At 40.5% G+C, this 20,879-nt stretch overlaps 1 protein-coding gene and 1 non-coding gene across 2 annotated transcripts in view; both read right to left on the minus strand.

The window, feature by feature from the left end:
• The window catches only part of UBAC2 (UBA domain containing 2), a 233,632-nt gene extending 228,047 nt beyond the window's left edge, over nt 1–5,585 (minus strand). Inside the window, exon 1 of the mRNA XM_037151691.2 lies at nt 5,492–5,585. Coding sequence (XP_037007586.2) covers nt 5,492–5,522 — 31 coding nt within the window. The 5' untranslated portion in view covers nt 5,523–5,585. The remainder of the gene's footprint in view (nt 1–5,491) is intronic.
• LOC119053904 (small nucleolar RNA U3) lies at nt 3,981–4,190 on the minus strand. The gene has a single exon (XR_005083394.1). It is a non-coding gene; the product is annotated as a small nucleolar RNA U3 (small nucleolar RNA).
• Nucleotides 5,586–20,879: the final 15,294 nt, after the last annotated feature.

Consider the following 20,879-nt stretch of genomic DNA (forward strand, 5'->3'; position numbering starts at 1 on the left):
ATAGTATTTCCTTGAGAGTTTCAAAGACATACTCCTCAGAATTTTTAGAAATGACAGAAATAGCTAATATCCAAGAGTAAATCATAAAGGCAATTGCATAGTGCTTGGGCAACCCCAGCCTACTGTTAATCCTTCAATGCAACAAAGAATAAAATTAGAGAGCAGAAATAGAGAAATTCTAAAATTACCTTTAAAGAGGTCAGCCAAATGACTCTTGGCCTCCAAAATTGAAAACCAATAAAACAAGATAATAGAATTGTAATTTGTACTAAGGTACCAATTATTATTGTATACCAAATGGAGGTTCCACACCAAAATTCAGAATTTACTAAGAAAACTAATCAAAAGCAGTCTCGTGATTCAAACCCCTCTCAGGCAGATAACTATAAAAAGAGTAAATGGAACAGTAAAAGTTCTCTTCTGTAAAGAGAGGACATTATGAAGAGGACATTGTGGAGTGAGCTATCCAAGTGTTTGAAGTGTAACCACACCCTCACAGCAAGCTGAGTGGGGGACTCAATGGAAGCTAAATATGTGACCCTTCAGGTGGGTTATAGTGGATTTCCAACCTGGCAACTCTAGAGAGCAGAAGGAGAATGCATGTTGATCACTGAGATAAAAATGTACAACCAAGGAAAAAATCAGCAGTCCCAGCAGAAAAGATGTAGGCCACATGCAAGAGCCTACAGAAGGGTCACCTTTAGTTCAATCCAACAGTGTCCCTTAGCAAGCCAAAGGATTCCAGGAGGAGGAAATGGTAGTTGGACTTACATTCCTGGGAGCTATGGAAGAGTCACCAAATAAAGCCCACGAGCATAGAGATTTGGATCTCCCTGCACCCCTCCAGGTCAGGGAAGCAGCCAGGATACAAACAAGCCCCTGAAGAATTTCTAAAGAGCCCATACGACAGAGTCAGCTTTAATCATGTGGCAGGCCCTGACTGGTGTGGCTCAGTTGCCTGGGTGTTGTCTCACAAACCAAAAGGTCAATGGTTCAATTCCTGGTCAGGAGGGCACATGCCTAGATTGTGCGTTTGTGTGCATTGCGTATGAGTGGCAACCGATCAATGTTCCTTTCTCATATCGATGTTTCTCTCTTTTTCCCTTTCTTCCCCTCACTCTAAAAATAATAAAAAATATTTTTTAAAAAGTCATGTGCCAGGCTCAGGGAGCCACGTAAGAACTATCTTAGTTCCTCACTATTCCTTCCTCCTCTCACTCCACCCAATCTAGAAGCCAACAAGGTCGGAAACTGGAAATTCTAAGGCACAGAGGGGAAATACAAAAAGAGCAGAAGCCAATCACATCCCCTTGTCTCACAGCAGGTGGTTGCCAATGAGAACTCTTAACTGGGAGAAAGTCTTACCTTTGAGTGAAAACTTTAGTGTTGATTAAAATACTGAACTGGATATATTCTATTATCAAAATGAGTCTGTTTTGTAGCTTCTATTACCTAAGATTACAGCTACCTGAATGTACCTTTTGTTTCTGATTTATTACTGAATTCCAAGCACCTAAGGAGTGCTCATTAAACAGCTATTAAACCGATAACTTGAAAAATGTTATTGGCAAGAACAGAGTCATGCCACAGTGGGTGACCATCAAACAACAGCTCATTGACTACAGAGGACAAAAGAGAAAAAGAAGGTAAGAAAGGGAAAAAAGTGAGGATCATCTTTCCAGAAGCTTAGTTGAAAGAATACAGTGGTCAACAGCAGGGAGGTTCATGTCAGTCAAGTATTATGCTTAGGGTTTTTCAGACTCAAGAAAAATCCAATTAAAAGATTTTAAGTCTGATTAGGAGCTTTGCAAATATTAACTCCTTTAATCTTCACAACAATCCAAGACAACAGATAATATTATGTCCTTGTCATAAATAAAGAATCTGAAGTACTCTGGGAGTTTCTGAAGATCCCACTAAAGCAACCAAAATAGAAAGCATTAGCTTTAAACAGCTGTCAGGCTCATTCTCTCATAAGTAAGAATAAAGTAGTAACACTAGAAAAGACAACAAAGAATAAATTAAGAATAGGTTGGGGTGAGCTTCAGTTAGGAGAAGCATGCTTAATTCTTTTCAATCAGAGGAAAGGAACAAAGTATGTATGCCTGACAAACTCTTATCCCTCAAAATTCAGCACAAGTATCATCTACATTGGGAAGTTGTGTTTAATTGTTAAAATATGAGAATAAACAAGTTAGTGCGAGGCTATGCCCAGGTGTTGGCCCTTATTTTTTCAATGGGTTAAGAGATGGCCAGAGACTGGGAATAGTCTTGAACACAAGGATGAAAGGGGAAGAGCATAGGGAGATGACCAAATCCAAGAAATTAAATGAGCAATCACGCCAATGACTCAGCTCAGATTAGACACCATCCTTTAAAGCCAGGTTGGGGTTTGGGTAGAAAAGTACAGAAGAACAGGAGCACCAGGTCTCTGAGAGTCTTCATAAGAACAGAACTCAGGGAATTAACTACAGATTCCAGACTGGATATGGAAGATGCCAAAAGTGGGCTGTAAACTGGAAACAATGAGGGGATCAAGAGTCTTGTGATCACAGTCATTGTGAAAGACAGTGAAGAAGTTGGAGAAGTCTATTTGTAACAAGAAAATAAATCAGCCCTGGCTGTTGTAGCTCAGTTGGTTGGAGCACTGCCCTGTAAACTAAGAGGTTAAAGGTTTGACTCCCAGTCAGGGCACATGCCTGGGTTGCAGGTTCTGTCCCTGGTCAGGGCATGTATTAGAGGCAATGAACCAATCAATATTTCTCTCTCTCATCAATGTTTCTCCCTCCCTTCCTCTCTTTCTAAAATCAATAAGTATGTCCTCAGATGAGGATTAGAAAAAAGAGAAAGCAAATCAAAATGCCCTTCCCTAATTTACTGTCTTGGTGGCCCCTGCTTTCTTTAGTACCTTGAAAATTACTTGCTATGCTTATTTCAGAGTCTTTATGCTTGCAGTTCCCTTTCTGCAATATGCATGTTTTCCAACAAACTCTGATAGAGCTGGCTTCTCACCACTGAGGTGACCATCCCAGTTATCTTCCCTAACCCCAAACACTAAAGCAGTCATCCACCATAACCTGTCCCTCCCTGCCATTACCCTTTTATTAACTTCATAACACTTAACACTACATGAAACCACATTATTTATTAACCTATTTAATGTTGGTCTCCATTATCCTGCTAACCATTTTACTGTATGTACAAAGTATGTGGCTTATATGGGTACTCAACAGACACTTGCTGAATGAATAAATGAACTGGGGGAGCAAATGTAACACTAAAATACAACTATGTGCTTGTCACAAAACATGGGAAACATGCAGATGGTAGAAAATGGCAGAGATTTTTCCCTCAAAAAGAGAATGTTTCACCACTCATGGGGGCAGGGGTAAGCAGATTATTGTTCCTCAGGATACATTATCAGTATCAGAACTCTGATTTACTTAAGAGCCACATTTCTAACCTAAAGGAAATCACTTCTCTCTTAGTGGGTAAACTTGCAAAGAAAAAATTTTAAAGCAGGGTAACAGCTCACATCCAGACTTGCCAAAAGACCAGTCCTGGAAAAATTGTGCCTAAACTCTACTGTGAGCACTGTAAACAGAGACCAAGACTTGTTTAACCTTGCACCCCCAGCACCTAGCAGTTTTGGGCCCATAGTAGATGCCCAGAATGTTTGTTAAATAAACATATAAGACATGGTCTTCTGAGGAATGGCCATCCCATCAACTCCTACACTGTGAATACACTTATTTTAGAAATTGGGCAAGACAGTTAAAGGAACCCTGGCTTGGGCCTCTCTCTGGGCAGCAGTATGATACCTAGAATTCAATACTTATCCAGCTTGTGCCACAGGTTATCAAGTATTACTTTCCCCAGAGTCACCATGTATCAAATTTGTATAGACTTGACCAGTATAATAGCTAATACAGTATGGTAACCAAGGACAGATTTCACTTGCCTTTTGAAATTTTTTTTCTCCCACTGAAACAATGTTCTCTCCTTCTTGCTCTCCCAAAACAAAGAACAATCACCAATGGCAAATGGCAGTTACTGAAGCAACACCAAAAGCCAGCTTTGCGCTCAGGAGAGAACACTCCATCTCTTCCTCATGGTTTCAGGTGCTCCACATGTTCAGAGAAACTTCCCTAGTAACAAACTATAGAAATTATCCCTGAAAGTATAGTCTTGCCCTTTTAAACTTTTATATACATTTTGGTCAGTAAGGAAAGATAACTCAAAATACTGAAAGACCAGCTAAAAATGAAGAATTCTACTGTTAATTTTGTATCCACTAGCATATAGCTCACTGTGTGATCCCAGGAAAATCATATCACCTTCCTGACTCTTAGTTTCATCAACAGTCATAGTATTCTTTATCCAAAGGGTAGTTTGGTGAAAATTAAATACAAAATTAAGTATTGTATTTAATACTTAGTTGTAATGTAACTCTCAGACCAATGCTTGAAAGATGCCATAAATCAAATTAACTATGAAACAAGGAAGATCATAAATATTAAGCCCACTTCAAAACCTGAGAAATTGAGATATGAAGATTTAAAATCATGCCTGTGTCTCTGATACTAACTCTCACACAAAGACATATATTCTCAAAAAAATAGATTCTTACCATTCACAATAGACCCTTAATATTTGGAAATGTCCACTGCTTCTTTTACTCTGGCAAGGCTAACTTCACATATATAAATACAGGAAGTACTAACAGTGACAAGGAATTGAAAAATTATACCTCTTCAAACAATTCAGTGTTGCTATACCAACGTCTTATCTCAGTGCTGTTCACGTAACATACAGTCCGCCTTATCAAAATCAATTAAACAACTGTAGTGAGAAAAAGTTTAAAAGGCCACAGCTACTTCTCTGTCCCATCTCAACACCTCTAACACTCAAGTAAAAAACACCATAGCAACATCTAGCCATAACATCCACGCTTTCCTGCCATACGACCGCTAGCTTCCTTCCACTTTCAAAGTACTTTAACCAGTTTTTGTTTGTCTAAAAACTCTTCTGTGAAATTAAGAAAGAGAGAAATTACGTAAAACCCAAGGTCAGCTCCTGAACCAGAGGCTGGAATTTACATCTGGGGAAGTCCCAGTTGTTCCCTCTTTGCCTACATGAATGAAGCACGGAGACAAGGAAGCGAGCAGCCTCTTCTTTTAGCTGACTCGCGCACTGCTGAGGGACACGGGCCGGGCAGGAGATCACCAGGGCACCCGGTCTGAGCCTAACTGCCCAACCGACCTGCTGCAGTCCCCGGGGCACCTGGGGCTCATAGGTGGGAGGCCTGGGCTGGTGGCGGGACAAAATCTCTGCCCTCAAAGGGCAGGGATCACCAAGGTGCAGGCGCCAGGATGAAGGATCGGCCCCCAAACCTCCAGCAACCACGAGGGCCCCCGCTGCCTCCAGCCTTCAAGGAGGTGCACAGGGTGCCGTGTGGGGGACAGCCGGGATGGCAGCGGCCGGTACTCACAAAGCCCACTGGAGCCGGTGCTGCAGAACATGGTTCCGCCTAACCCAGAGCCCCGGCGGGCGACTAGGGGGAGGGGAAAGCACGGTTGGAGGGACCACTGACCGCGCAGGCGCACTCCCGGAGGGGCGGTGAATCAAGCCCTGGATTTCGATTCAGGTCCGCCTGCGAAAAGCGCATGCGCTTCCTACAGGGCACCTCTCGGTCCTCCCCCTCCCTTCCTGCGTGGAAAAGGAAGTGCGTCCGCAGCGGGAATATCCACCTCTGCCAGCTTCACCAATGGCCACAGGCGCCCTTTAAGAAAGCAATGGAATAGCGTAGGAGGAGCAAAGGTGTAACTCCTGCCAGCCCGCCCACAAGTGCTCAGCTCCGCCCACGATCCGGTGGATCCGCGTGGAACGCAAGATTCTTCTGGAATGCCGGTCGGATAGTATTCCTCTACCCTCCTCCTGGAGTGGACTCCCGGCACGTTCCACACATGCTCAGTTTTGGCGGCTGGTCCCCAAAAGCTCTTAACAGCTATCAATTATTTTTAACTGTTAAATGGATCCTAAGCCCAAAAGTTTTGAGAACTGCTGTAATAGGAGTTTACAAAGCGCTCTGAAGTTTAGAAAAACAAACTTTTCATTTATGTTCAGTTCTGCATTCGTAAAAGCATTATAACAATATGTTATGCAGATCCTGCTGGAAAGTATTTTCAATGATTAAACCTGAAGTGTACACATCTACTTTCTTCTCTGAGGACCTTTGCACGTTCACTGGTAGAAAGCTGTAGGTTCTCTAAGAAGCAAGTGTTGTCTTTGGATGGGCAGCAGGGGCTTCACCTGGGATCTAGTTTGGACCAGATACCCCAATCCTATTAAATCAGCATTTAACAAGCCCACCCCCGCCCCCAGCTGATTTGTATGTACATTAGTATTTGAAAAGCACTAGTGTTATGATTCTCAACAGGAGGTAATTTGGGCCTACAGGGGTCCCGCCAATATTCGAAGACATTTTTGATGTTGCAAGAGAGGGAGGCTACTGGCCTCTAATGGGCAGAGGCCAAGGATGCCGCAAGTATTTTTCAGTACACAGGATAGCCTTCCACAGCGAAGAATTCTGTCCAAAATACCAACAGTGCAGAAGCTGAGAAACCCTACATTAGTGTAATTTATCCATCTGCTATCAGAAAGGTGCCTACCCAGATAATGTCTACCTTAGGCTGGCCTATAGTGGGTGGGTTCTTGACTTGTTAGGAAAGATTTCACAGCATGAGTTCAGGTGATTTTGATAGTATGTTTACTAAGGCCAGGGACAATGAAACAAAGGAAGGACCTGAGGTAGAAGTAATGAGAGAGGCAAGATGGGGCTGCTGTTAATGCACCTGAAGTCAGAGGAAAAAGGGTTCCCTAGGGACAGGATCCAGGGCTAAGCCTAGATCCAGTTGCTGCTGCCCAAGAAGGGGCAGGGTGTGCTCTCAAGTGAGCCTGTGCTGCTTCTTTGTTCTGGGGGCTTTTTATGTTTTTTCTGCAGGTGAGAATCTTAGGGGAAGTGTTCAGTATATTCGTTAGCTTTCCGGGTGCATTTTTTAGTACACTGATACATCAAAATGAGTGCATAGGAGGTTTTGGGAATATTCTTTGATCATTACACTGTTTTGTTTTTATCTTGAATCTGTCTGGCTTTTAATAGGGTTTTTGTTATTGAAACAAAAACCCCTGACTTCATCTGACCTTGAGTTTAGCTGGCACAAATTACATTAATTGGATCTTCTCTATCTCCCAGACAAGGGAGATCTAAACTATGTATTTACTCTTTGGTTAGGGAGAATTATAAACCATTCATTCTCCAGTGTCCTTGGTGAGAGTGATACAGGGTGCAGCCAGGGGGGCCCCCAAAAAAAAGATTTAGAAAGGTGTCCAGAATTCAAAGTGTATAGAAATATTGGAGAGACATATAAGATGTCCTCACCGCCCCCCACCCCCAGGGGGGAAGGGACGAATGGAACCAAGCCATTGAGAGCTATTTTGCATGGCAACAGTTTTGGAGCTAACCTCTGGAGGAATGGTTATTTAACATATCTATAACCTTTAACTGGTTTCATAGATATGTTAAATAGCAGTGGCCAAGTTTTGAGCAAGAGAGAAGGGAGTGGAGGGGGACCCAGAATGTAACTAGGGTCTGCACTCCTGAGTAGAGGGAGTGGGGATGAACTGGACCAAAAACCGGAAGAAGGTGTGTGGGAGCTTGGAAAAGACTGGCTCCGGGACATGAGGGGATAACCTGCCCAGGTGAAAGGGAAAACCACGCAGCTTTGCCAGAATGGAGATCCTTGCAGCCAGGTGAAGAAGAAAGCCACATGCTTTTGGTGGAGTGCAAACACCTGCAGCTTTGGTAGAAGAGGCCCATGCGGCTTTGGGGTGCCCCCTTTGGCCGCGTGGCCTGAAAAAAAAGCAAGAGAGACTTTGACTGGAATTGGGTAGAAAGGACTCTTGCCAGTGGACCATGAGAGGGTACCACAGTACTTTGGATTAACTCGAGAGAGATCCTGCCTGCACAGTGACACAGCTGACAGTGCCAGCTGCCTGCAACACAGATGTGTGCTCTTTTCCTGATTTACGGTACATGGAGTTGGGACAGTGGGAGAAGGGAGCGCTGTGTGGGTGTAGGGGTATACCCTAAAGGACTTTGATATTTTAGTGGAGGCATTAGGCCTTAATAGCATTAAATAAACATTTTGTTTCCTTTTCACAAATCTCTGGCATTGAGAGATGTCTTTCCAATTGGCAGCGGACAGAAGAGCCCAGTAGATACTAGTATTCTGTCCTTGGTAGGGGCCCCTGTTCTTTAGCAGTTTCTGGCATCCCTAGGTGGACCAAAAATTGTATTGCCCACCCCCCTTGGACCTTTTGTTCGGTAACACTTGCCCTGGAATTTTCCTAGCTTCTTACTGTCCTACCTCACAATGTTTATCATGCAGTCTCAGAGCTCTTATTATCTCTATTGTCTTTGCCTATATTTCCACCTTGTCTTTTCTCTAGATTGTATTATAGAGAACTAATTTTGTCAGTTACTAGGGATCATCCTTTCTTTTGCTGTGTGTTGTTCAGTCGGCTTTCTATATTGAGATAATAGTAGTAGCTTAAAAGGGCGACCCTTAGCAGGAAGGGAATGTCTTACAAAATGTTTTATCCTAACCCATTTTGAGTCTCTTGGTGTTGAAGACATTCTCTTTCTTTAATATAATAAAACACAGCATTTCTAAGGTTTTGGCACAAGAAGGAAAGTCTCTAGGTGGGTCCTGGGAGAAGGTTGCTGACCAACATCCTTGACAAGTGCCTTTCTTGTGTATTTTACCCTTTCTTTAGCAAAGTGTTCCTTTCATACAGCAGAGATAGGCTGGAATTTTTCCTAAAATATTACTGAGTAGGAAAGGGGTCAACAACAACAAAATTAAGAGTTACAAACTTCCAAAATATCAATTTCTGAACAGATGATAGGGGCTAAAGCTTATATAGCCCATATCCTTTTCCACATTACGGCTGAAGAGCCCCTTTCAAAATTCCCAGGAATTCTATCAGCATTCTTTTAGAGGAATCAGGTAAAAGTGGACAAAGGGGAAAAATTGGGACAACTGTAATAGTATAATCAATAAAATATTTTTTAATTATTTTGTTATATTTGCAATGACTTTTTTTTTAAGATTTTATTTATTTATTTATTTTTAGAGAGAAAGGGAAGGAGAGAAGGAGAGAAACATCGATGTATGATTGCCTCTTGTGAGTCCCCTGCTGGGAACTGGCCTGCAACCCAGGCATGTGCCCTGACTGGGAATCGAACCGCGATCACGTGGTTCACAGGCCCACGCTCAATCCACTGAGCTATACCATACCAGCCAGGGCTGCAATGACTTTAAAAGGAGTTTGCCTTATACTACTTATGGAAGTTAAATAATATTCCAAAGAAAATAGTTTTAAAATATTTAATTGTTTAATATTACATGCAATATTTGTTTCAATCAATAAAAAATTAAATAGTGATATAAAGTATTATGAATGTACTTGACACATACTTCAGATGTATCAGAACTATTAAATGAACTCTTTATTTTCATTTTAAAGATTTTATTTAATTACTTTAGAGAGAGAAGGAAGGGGGGAGGGAGAGGGAGAGAAACATCATGTGTGGTTGCTTCTCACATGCCCCCTACTGGGGACCTGGTCCCCAACCCAGGCATGTGCCCTGACTGGGAATCAAACCAGCGACCTTTTGGTTTGCATGCCAATGCTCAGTCCACCAAGCCACATCAGCCAGGGCTAAATGAAGTCTTTAAATTACAAGCAAAAGAAATTGATATTATTAAAGAAGAGTTATCATGAGATTTTTCCACACACATCATTTAAGAACTTTCTTACCCAGAATTTTCACACTTCCCTCATCTATAACAGCTAAAACTAGGTATAAGTTACTGGTTTTGAATTATATTGCTAATTTTGATGCTATTTAAAAACATACAATGATTAATTCTAAAGATGAATGTGAATGTATGATATCAGATGAGGTGATTAATACACTTGAAAATTATGCAACATATTAAGCAATGTTTACAGGAAATGTTAATCAAGATAAAACAATTTGTGGGACAAATGTATCATTCAATTTAATTACAAAAAGTTTTGGATTCAGCTAAGACTTTCATTTGTCCTTCTTTAACATGAGAGCTACTTGTTATAGTACTTTCAACTGCATACTCAGGTGAAAAGGATTTCAGTTCTGTGGAGCAACAATTTCTGCAAATCCAACAAAATGCAACAGAACATTTGTAATTTCTTTTATCAGAATCAGAACCTCATTAAATCTCATCAATCAAAATTTTAAAATATTTTAGCTTATCATCATATGTTTTAGTTTGGGTCTTTCCTAAGAGCAGATTCTGACACAAAGTTTTAAGTTTTCTGGGAGTGGTCCTAAGAAAGACCAGTGCAAGAATGGGGAAGTGAGACAGGGAAAGGAAAGATGGAAGACTGTAGAGCAACTGTCAAACAAATTAGCCCTGAGTAACTGAAGCCAGTGCCCCAGAGTCATCCCACCAGATGGCAAGGCAGCTGGGGTATTTAATCCATTGACTCCCATCAGTCACTGAGGGCTACCACTAAGCAGTGTGATTTCCCATCACTTTTAGCACCCCCCCCCATGTGAGTGGGCAGAGGCTCAGGTGGCAGGGCAAGACTGTAAGCAAAGAGCTGAAGTTGGGAAGTATGGCCTGAACTGAGAATAAGGCACTGACAGTATCGCCTACACCACCCTGCCTATGATTTTCATAGCATAATAAGAAACCTGTGCTGAGAAAATTGCATATGGAAATTATGGTTTGGGGATTTTTTAGAGAAGTGATGGGGTTGGTTTGCTTTTTGTTGTTGTTATTTTTTTTCAGTCTCCCTCCAGTATCCACCTTAGAAGTCCACCACATCATTTCTGTAGAGCTTTTTTTTTTCTGATTCATCTGTTTCCCATTACGTATCAAAGGATGTGGTCTCCAGGGTTTACATTCTAGAGATGGAGCCCTAACATGGTGAGACTTCAGAAGAGATCAGTTTTCTGTCAAACTTCATCACTACCCCTTCAGAACATGGGGAAGTATTTTTAAGCCACTCATCTAGAGCCTGTCACACTTATAAGACAATCACAGTTCCTCATCTTCTCCACCCTGACCATCTGCTCTCTCTTGGAGGCTAAATCAAGGTTACTTCTCCTTCTCATGTTGCATACAAATATGTCTGGTATGTTGGTACCACACATGTACTCACTCATCTTACACTAGCTTTTATTCTGCTCTTCCATTTTTCTATACATCCTCTGTGTATAGAAAACTTCTGATCTTCCTTCTTCTCTTATATATGAGCTAATATATTTATAAGTGGATGCAAGCATTGTCTCCTAGTGTAGTCCAAACACCTACAGATCAGAATATGTAAATATTATGTTCATATAAATTTATTTTGTTCCTTTATATCAAAGTAAGGATGTTATATTGATTATTTAAATTATGTATAGCATGTTTTCCTTGAGTTTCATTTAAGAGATTAAAGTCAGAATTATAGAATATTTGTTATAAAAGGGAGAATTAGGTCTCCTAGGATGAAAACCATTAGACTAGATATGCCATTTATGCTATGCATACATTTGACAAACTATAATTTGAGTTCTGAATACCCTAATGAGAATAAGGGCAATGCAATCTTAGGTAATCTTCATAATTATGTATCAGATATATTAAACATTTTGTTATACCTTGTTTTTAGGGATATGACTTATAAAAAGAGGACACAGAAGCTTTTAATTATTTCGACAGGGCCACACATATTCCATAAAACACTATTGCTTAAAATATTTATAACTGTACACAAATAGAATTATTCTATTCCTTATTCATTTTTCTTTCCCAAGAGTAATTTTGATCAAATGGACAAGATCTTATACTACACTGCAGTAATGAAAGTGGAATGGATTCCTACCTAGTCTTCCATTGTGGTGCGTTGATATCACATTCCTCATTTCCTAGCCCATCCATATTGTTTAAATAAATTGAATAGGCCTCATATAAACCAACCTTAGATTTAGGTGCAAATCCCATTTATCTATTTGAGTTGTCATCCCAAGAAGCATGGTGAAGAACTAGGGAAGTGAGATAGGGAAGAGGGCAGTCAGTAATGAGTGGATTACAGCTATGGGCACCTAGAATTAAATTCTACTAGAGTCCCTCAAAGAGCCTGAGCAGAACACACCTCAGAACTATCTCACCAATGGACATGGAAGATGGGCTATTTGCCTTGCAAATTTATACCCCACCCTTGCACTGCTGTATGTGTGAGCCAAGCATTCCACATCCAGAGAAAGCTCTCAGGCAGAGGGGTAGTCATATAACAATTGTCCTCCAAAGAGCTAGGAGACCTTCAGGGATTCAGTGAAGAGGATATTCATGGGACCCAGTAGCATCTGCTGAAATTGAATGGAAGGGAGTCCAAATTGCCAATTCCTCCTATCCTCGTACGCCTGGTCCCAGGGCAGGACATCTTTGTGGGGCCAGCATTTCCTCCTCTTGGTGGATGTGCTAGTGACTGATGGTACATAAGTGACTTCTCTTCTATCATGACCTGGCAGCCCTGGATCGTTGTCAAGGTGCAAGCTGGATTTCAGGGCATCATTAAAACAGGAAGGATACACCAAACATCATAATTTTATCCCTTGACCAAGATATGTCCACTAATGGAACTGCCCAGCCTCCTCCTATCCATCAGAGCCAGGCCATGCCCATAGATTACTTTCCCCCCAGATTGTTTCAGCAGAACTGGGACCTTAACTCTCACTGGCTTACTTTTAAGACCTACTCAGAAATGGGTGAGTCATTATTGGCTCAAATGCTTAATCTTGCTTATCCTTCTCTGTGGTCAGGTCATGCTGACCAGTAGCACATTGATATGAATTTATGTAGTCAATATAATATTCAAAAACAAAACATATTTATTTTACCCTTTTTTGAGGTTTAATTGACATATAAAATATTAGTTTCAGGTATGTGAAATAATGATTAAATATTTGTATACATTGTGAAATGCTCACCACAATAAGTCTAGTTAACATCTGTTAAAATTCATTTCATAATTTATTTCTTCTTATGAGATAAGTATAAAAACGTTGTGTAAGAAATTCTTTATCACTCTTTTTTTGAAGTAATGGCACTATTTATTTTAAATCCATAGAAATGCAATTGAAATATCCATACTCAGAAAAAGTGTCACTACCACAGCATCTAGTGAATAAAATACACAAAAATATTTCCTATCTATTTCCTACAGATATTTCCTAAATATCTTCTTTTAGAAGATAAGCTTAAAATACAAAACTGACTAACCATCATATGCCACTTAATTTTGCTTACTGATTTTAGATTTTGTTTTGTTTTGTTTTTTTAATGAAAAACTAAGCCTAGGACTCTCTTTTACCTACATCTTCATTACTGTCAGTGTTATGAGTTTAATTGTGTACCTCAAAAATGAATATTGGAGTCCTAATTCCTGGTACCTAAGAATGTAATCTTATTTGCTAATAAATGTAATTAGTTAAGATAGGTTGTGATGAAATCAGATGGGATCTAAATTCAACATAACCAAAGTCCTTATAAGAAGAGATTGATACAGACAGAGGGACAACACCATATGACAATGAGGTCAGAGATTAAAGTACTGCATCTGCAAGCCAAGGAACACCACGGATGGTCAGCAAAATACCTGAAGCAGGAAGAGACAAGGAAGGATCTTACCCTTACAGGTTTCAGAGGAAGTATAGCCCTGCTCCCTTGATTTTGAATGGCTAACCTCCAGAACTGTGACACACTAAATAGCTGTTGTTTTAAACCACCCAGTTTGTGTAGATTTTATGGCTACACTAGGAAACACTCAGCTTCTCTCTTTCATTCATATTTTTAAATTTCTTATTCCATCTGCTATTCATCTGTTTCTCCTTTCCTCCTTCTTAATTTTTTCCTGAGTGAAAGCTATGCTAATATTTTGCTTCTGCCCAGCAACCACACAGCCACAGGTCACCAAGCACTTTATAGCAATCCTATTGTCCCAAAGGGGACAATGTGTTTGATCTTATATGCCACATGGACAATGATAAGATCTTGAACTAAAAAACTACACTGGTAAAATGTTTTTACCCATAATGTCCACCAAATCCAAAATTGCTCTAGGTTAGGGCTGTTGTTTTTGAATCTGTTCAGCATAAGGAAAAATTATCTCTATTTCACTTACCTGGCTCCAGCCCCTGGCACCAACCTCTCCCCATAGTCATAGCTCACCTTAATCTTCCTCAGCAGCTGAACCTGTGGGTCAGTTACTAGGACCAATTCTGATGTTAGGTAAGAGGAATTTGAGAGTTCCAGTCCACTGCTCTGTGATAGTGGCTGAGCTGTATGCCACTGGACCCCTTTTGCCCTTGGGTGTTCCTCTGTCACCACAAGTACACACTACATCTTGGTCATTATGTACTAATTGCTTATCTTCTCTGCTCAACTACAAGTAGGGCCTATCTCTTATCTTTGTATCCCAGAGTCTCAGCATGTGATTGTTTATATATTGAATGAGATGAATGAGGAAATGCAGTATCAAGCCACATTTGCTACTTCCCCCAGATTTGACGGTTGGGTGGCCTTTAGATTTTCCAGAGATCCAGTGTCTACCTCATACCCCAAAGGAATAAGGAGTGCATTTCCCGTGCTCCTAGATTTCTTTTACTTACAGTTATACTCCACTTTATGGTGATAAATTTTACATGTTAACTTCACTAGTCCATGATACCCAGATACATCTGGATGTTGCTGTAAAGGTATTTTTAGATAAGATTAACATTTAAATCAGTAGACTTTAGATAAAGTAGATTACTCCTGCTGTGGACTGTCCACGCTAAATCCTTATGCTGATGCTGAAATCCCCAGTGTGATGGGGTTTAGAGGTGAAAACTCTGGGAGATAATTAGGTCACAAGTCCTCATGAATGGAATTAATGCCCTTATAAAAACAGATACAAGAGAAATATCTCTTTCACTACCATGTAAGGACACAGCAAGTTGTCCATCTGCAAACCAGGAAGAGGACTCTCACCAGGAGCCAAATTAGCTTACCAAACCAAAGTGGGTTTTAGCTGCCTGCTGCACCAAAAGTCAAACTCTAAAAGTGCGGGTTAGTGAGAAAGGAAAAAGGTTTTTATTTGAATGCTGAATGATCTAGGACTTCTTATCCCAAAGCTTATCTCTGCAAAATCCAGACAAAACCCAGCTTTCCTCAGCAAGACCAAAACAAAAGGCAATATCCAGAATTCCTGCTCTATTTTTAAAGTACCATCCTTTGGAGCCCAAGGTGACTTCTAAGCAGTCATCCAGATAGCTTAGCTTGTTCCCACAGCTTTATGGCTTCAGGCTTTCTCCTGTAGGCTGTGTGTGGTGTCAGTATTGGCCATGTGACTTCTAGGGCTGCTAGGTCCATTGGTCCCAGGCCAGAGAAAACACACAGGCACTGGCAAATGCTTCACCAGGTCAGCAAAGAGAGAGAGACTCCATCCTGGAGGCCATAGGCCATGTGACCTTAGTAGTCAGACCAGCACGCTGTCTGAGCATAGGTCCTGAGTGACAAATCATGAGCAATAGAGTGATTTCTTAGTTCCCCTGGGTTTATATTAGTTTCCAGTGTGGGGTGGACCAGGTGCTTTCTCAGAATGACCAGTTAACTACCTAAATGTTCACATACTTTGGGCGGGTCCACTTGCTAACCAATTCTTTCTTTCTCTAGGCTATAATGATAGGCCTCTTTGGTACAGCAGCAACCCCTGTCATCATTTTAACTTCTACTGCACATGTGTTTATCTTCCCCTGGTCCAACCCCCAATCTGGTACCAGAGAGGGTAGGAGGGCATTTTTCCCTCTTTTACAATGATTTTGCTAGCCACGCTTGTGCTCAGTGTAAGAACTTCCTTCTGTCGCCATCTTGCCCAACAGCAGGGAAGCAGGGGCTCAGTTACATCAGCAATGTGGCCCTGTCCACCAGACCTGGTGCTGCCTCCACATGGCCCTGGGCAGTGTGCGATCTTCCATGGCAGTCTCTCTTGTTCTCCGCCCTCAGACCATTCCCAGCAGTCTAAATAGACTATAGGTATGAAGCTGGCATCTTGATTTTTAACCTCCTAGCCTTCAGAACTATGAGAAATACACTTCTGTTGTTTAAGTCACCATGTATGTGGTATTTTTGTTAAAGAAGTCCAAGCATCCAAGGGGTTAAGACAATCCTCCATAATGGTAAAGGGACACTCAACCAATCAGCTGAAGTCCTTATGGCTAATCTTCACTAAAGAGGGAATTCTGCCAGCAGACAGCCATCAGAATCAAACTGCAACTTTAACTCTTCCCCTAATCTTTCGCCTGCTGGTCTACCCTGCAGATTTTGGATTGCCAGTCTCCATAATCACATAAGCCAATTTCATAAAATGTATCTATCGATAGATAGATATGGAGAGGTAAATAAACATATGAATAGATATATGGTTTTACATTTTTTAAATTCTATTTCTCTGGAGAACTTTATACACCATCCCACCCCCTTCTGAGAACCAACGATGTGCCTGGAAATGCCAGATTCACCCACTCCCTCGTAGACAGATGCTCCCTGTCTCCTTGGCTCTCCAAATGGAGTGTGCTTGCAGCTACCCTCATGCTCTATGATCAGTCCCATTATCATGTGCTCTGACAGGCACCCCCTGTTGCCAGTTGCACCACTTCCCAGATTGTGTGTGCAGCCTGCCTGACTAGACATGCCCTTAGCCTTTCACATTGGTCATTCAGATCTGTTTCTGGAACATGAGACCCCTATAGTAGTCATATTTTTATTTTCTATACTTTATGGTACTTTGATATATGTACTGGGGCCTAAAGAGACTGCAGAGCTAGCTAATTCCTAGAGATAGTAAACAACTTAACTGTGTACATGCCTTTCTTATACAAATCAATCAATCCAGGGTCCATGTCCCCAACTCCCTCCTTTATCTAACTCTCAAACACCAAGGCAATATCCCCCTGCCCTAAATCACCCAAGGCCAGGTCCCAGACAACTAGAGACCACTCTTTTAGCTCAGAGCCTATGGACATTATCCAAACTATTTAATTTATAACTTGCTTAAATTTTTCTACTCTTTCTTGCTCATTCAATCCTGAAGAAACAACAATAAAGGCTGTGAGCCATCCTCTCACCTCACTTTTGCCTCCTGACTGACCCTGTAAATAGGTAATTATGTCTTCTGTGACCCTGTGTGGCCTGACCTGCTTCCTCCTCTTGGGAAATATAGATAATAAACTTTTCTTCAAAGGCAATTGTCTTTGTGTCTTTCATCATACCATATCTGATTAAAATAAACCCCAGATTCATTTCAAGAAAACTCCATCTCCATTTCCTCTCTCCTCACATCTATTTCCCCTCCCCTACCAAGTATGGACAAAGGATTTCCAAAACCATTGTAAAATACATTATATTCTGGGACAGTCTCAGGAAGTCTGCTGGTAGAACTGCATAAACAGGAGGATTTAACATTCTCCCTTACATTGTTTCATTGATATATGTGTAAAAACTGAGACTCATTAAAAGATGAGATGATTGTTCTAATTGGCAGTTATTTATATCCTTACACCTGCTACAATTGGAGTATTTATTTATTTCAATATAAGGGAATTATTCAGCAACGTGTGCCCCTCAGTGGCCAAAAATATATGGAAATAACATATGTTCTTTCTGGGTTTTCTGAACCAGCTGATAGCAGTCTGTCCTCAGATGCAGGCCAGGGAAGTTTTACCCTGTGCAAATATGCCAGGCCAACAGATTGGGACTCAGGTGGACCCTGTACAAGGGAGCCAGACTCCAAGGAGGAAAGAACACCCACAGTAGTGGGATCCAGACACTGACCTTGGACAGTCTTTGTGATCATATATGTTCATCTGGCTGAGTATTATTTAATAAACCACTGCCTTTGTGCTTCTACCATTCTTTCAACAAAAACGTAACCCTGATCTCTGGTGCTCATGCACCTATTATGTTCTCTTTCTGTTGCCCTGTGTGATACCCTTAACAAATATCCTCCTGATCTGTTATATTCTTTGAAATAAATTTTTCAAACACTTTCAGCTTCTTGTCTCAAGATTAAATGTTTTTGTAACTTTTCAACCATTTTATCATTATTATTTTTTTCTGAATTCTCTCCAATTTTCCATATTATTCTTAGACCATGGAGTTTAAGTGGAATGTAAGATTTTACACATAAAATAGAGACATTAAACATCATTAACCATGATATATTTGTGATAATAACTGACAAGGTTGAATCTCTCACTCCAAATTTCCTAAAAATAAGCAAAAGAGACACAGACACAATCTGCCAATAAGCTCAAGAGTTGGATTGATAAAACAATCCACTTAGATTTTAAGATAAAAAGTATCATTTAAAAAATTATTTCAGCCACCTGGCTGGTGTAGCTCAGTGGATTGAGCACGGGCCTGCGAACCAGACAATCACGGTTCAATTCCCAGTCAGGGCACATGCCTGGGTTGCAGACCAGTTCCCTGCAGGCCAATTCCCAGTAGGGGATGCACAAAAGGCAACCATACATTGATGTTTCTCTCCCTCTCTCCTTCCCTTCCCCTCTAAAGAGAAATAAATAAAATCTTTAAAAAAATTATTTCAAGCAAATTCACAACAGAATACTTTCCCAAATAGGTTACATCTATTCCAGCTAACAGCCAATCATGTGAATTATCAACAAGCCAGGGTCTTTATCAACAATTCTATTCTTTTAAATGATATATATACTATTATCATATATTTTTATCATAAAATGTGAGCAGAAATGTTCTATGTACATAAAATGTAAATAGGTAATTATGTCTTCTGTGTTTTTTTATGGCACCTTGAAATATCGTAAGAATTAAACAAGTCTTGACAGCTGTTCAACTTCTTGGGAGAGCCAGGGTAGTGTAGTGTAGCAGTGAAGTGCTCAGAGCCTAGAGCCTGGCTTCAAATCCCAGCTTGGTTCTCAAATAGCATAGACCTCCAAGTAGGTCTGCCTAATTCCTCCGTATCTCATTTCCCCATTTGTTAACAGAAAATGGTGGTAATAATAATAATAATAATACTTACCTCTAGGGGTCTCCTCAGCCTTAAATCAGTTAATTCACTTTTAAAAGAAGACACTAAGAACAAATCTTGCTCATAGTAAGTTCTTGCTATTACTATTATTACCATTTTAATAATTAACTCTGAACATTGGTAAAAAGGCTAAAACGGTTCTCAAAATCATGTCTGTCTGTGTCAGAACACTAACGAGACAGTTTGTTCCTCAAATAATGATTTGAAGTAAAGAAGCAGAGGAGTGTGAACATGCAATTTGATGAAGGATATGGGGATGCAGGTTCTGGCTTAGTTCTGCCAGATCCTGATTCTTTGGGGAATTGAGCTACCCTCTCCATGGTGTTCCCAGGCTACGCTAAAGCACAGGGGAGAGAAGACTCATTCTCCCTCCTCCTTCTTCATGCAGAATCCACATTTAGTCCATTTATCACTGCAGCTTCTCTTATTGGCCTGAGGTTCAGATAGGACCTGACATACTCAAATGTCCACAAGGGCTGTCACTGAGGGAAGCAAGCTGGTTGTAAGCAGTCAGCAGACATACTTAGCTAACATGTTAATTATATAGTAATACTCTCCACTTACACAAATTAAATGTTTTCTCCAGTTTTAAAAAACACAGGATCCCTTGATTAATCTTTCATTTTCCCCCTTTTGATAGTGATCCAGATACAAAGAACTACTTTTTTTTCTATAAAAAGTCAACAGTAAGGCGTAATAATAGCCCTTAAAGTATTGGGGACACAGGGAGTGGTAGAGAACGTGTTGAACTGAGTAGCCCACAACCCATCTGAAGAGTTGAGCCATTTCTAAGCTCTAAGCCACAATGCCTTGAGGTACTAGGGGATATAGAAATGTAGCCCAGAGCTTTGGACTTTCATGAGGAATTTCCCATTTTTAAATATTTGTTCATATTGCCCTGGCTGGTGTAGCTCAGTGGATTGAGCGCGGGCCTGCGAACCACAGGATCGCAGTTTGATTCCCAGTCAGGGCACATGCCTGGGTTGCAGGCCGGTTCCCTGCAGGCCAATTCCCAGCAGGGGACGCACAAAAGGCAACCATACATTGATGTTTCTCTCCCTCTCTCCTTCCCCCTTCCCGTCTAAAGATAAATAAATAAAATCTTTAAAAAATAAATAAATAAAATAAATATTTGTTCATATTGACATATGTAGACCAATCAAAATAGTGCTTCAAGAAGGCCCACTCCACAGCTTCATGGGGTGCCATTCACATTATAAATTGAACACATTATTAACAGTGTCTCTATAGTTGTGCAATACAGTGGCATGAACCCAAACCACTGGAGTCTCTATGTCTCTGAGCAGAAATTTTCAGAGACACCATTTTTTAGACTGTGGTGTGCACAAAACTACTAAGATGCTTATTGAAATTGAAGTCATGAGGCTCATTACCTGGGATTCTGAGGGGAGACTCAGAAATTTGCATTTTTTAAAAAATCAAATTTTTAGTAAATTCTAATTTTTCAAAAAGCTTTCAACTTGTAGGAAAACTAAGGTAGTACAAAGAATTTCCATAAACCTTACCCCTAGTTTTTCTCATTATCCACATTTTATGTAACTATAGTTGTCAATTAAGAAACCAATATTGATTCGTTATCATTAACTAAGTCCATACATGATTCAGATCTGCTTAGTTTTTACCTGTTGTCCTCTTTCTATGTCAGTAAC

This window comes from Artibeus jamaicensis, unplaced genomic scaffold, assembly GCF_021234435.1.
Source record: "Artibeus jamaicensis isolate MK-2021 breed Jamaican fruit bat unplaced genomic scaffold, CSHL_Jam_final contig_410, whole genome shotgun sequence".
NCBI classification, from domain to species: domain Eukaryota; kingdom Metazoa; phylum Chordata; class Mammalia; order Chiroptera; family Phyllostomidae; genus Artibeus; species Artibeus jamaicensis.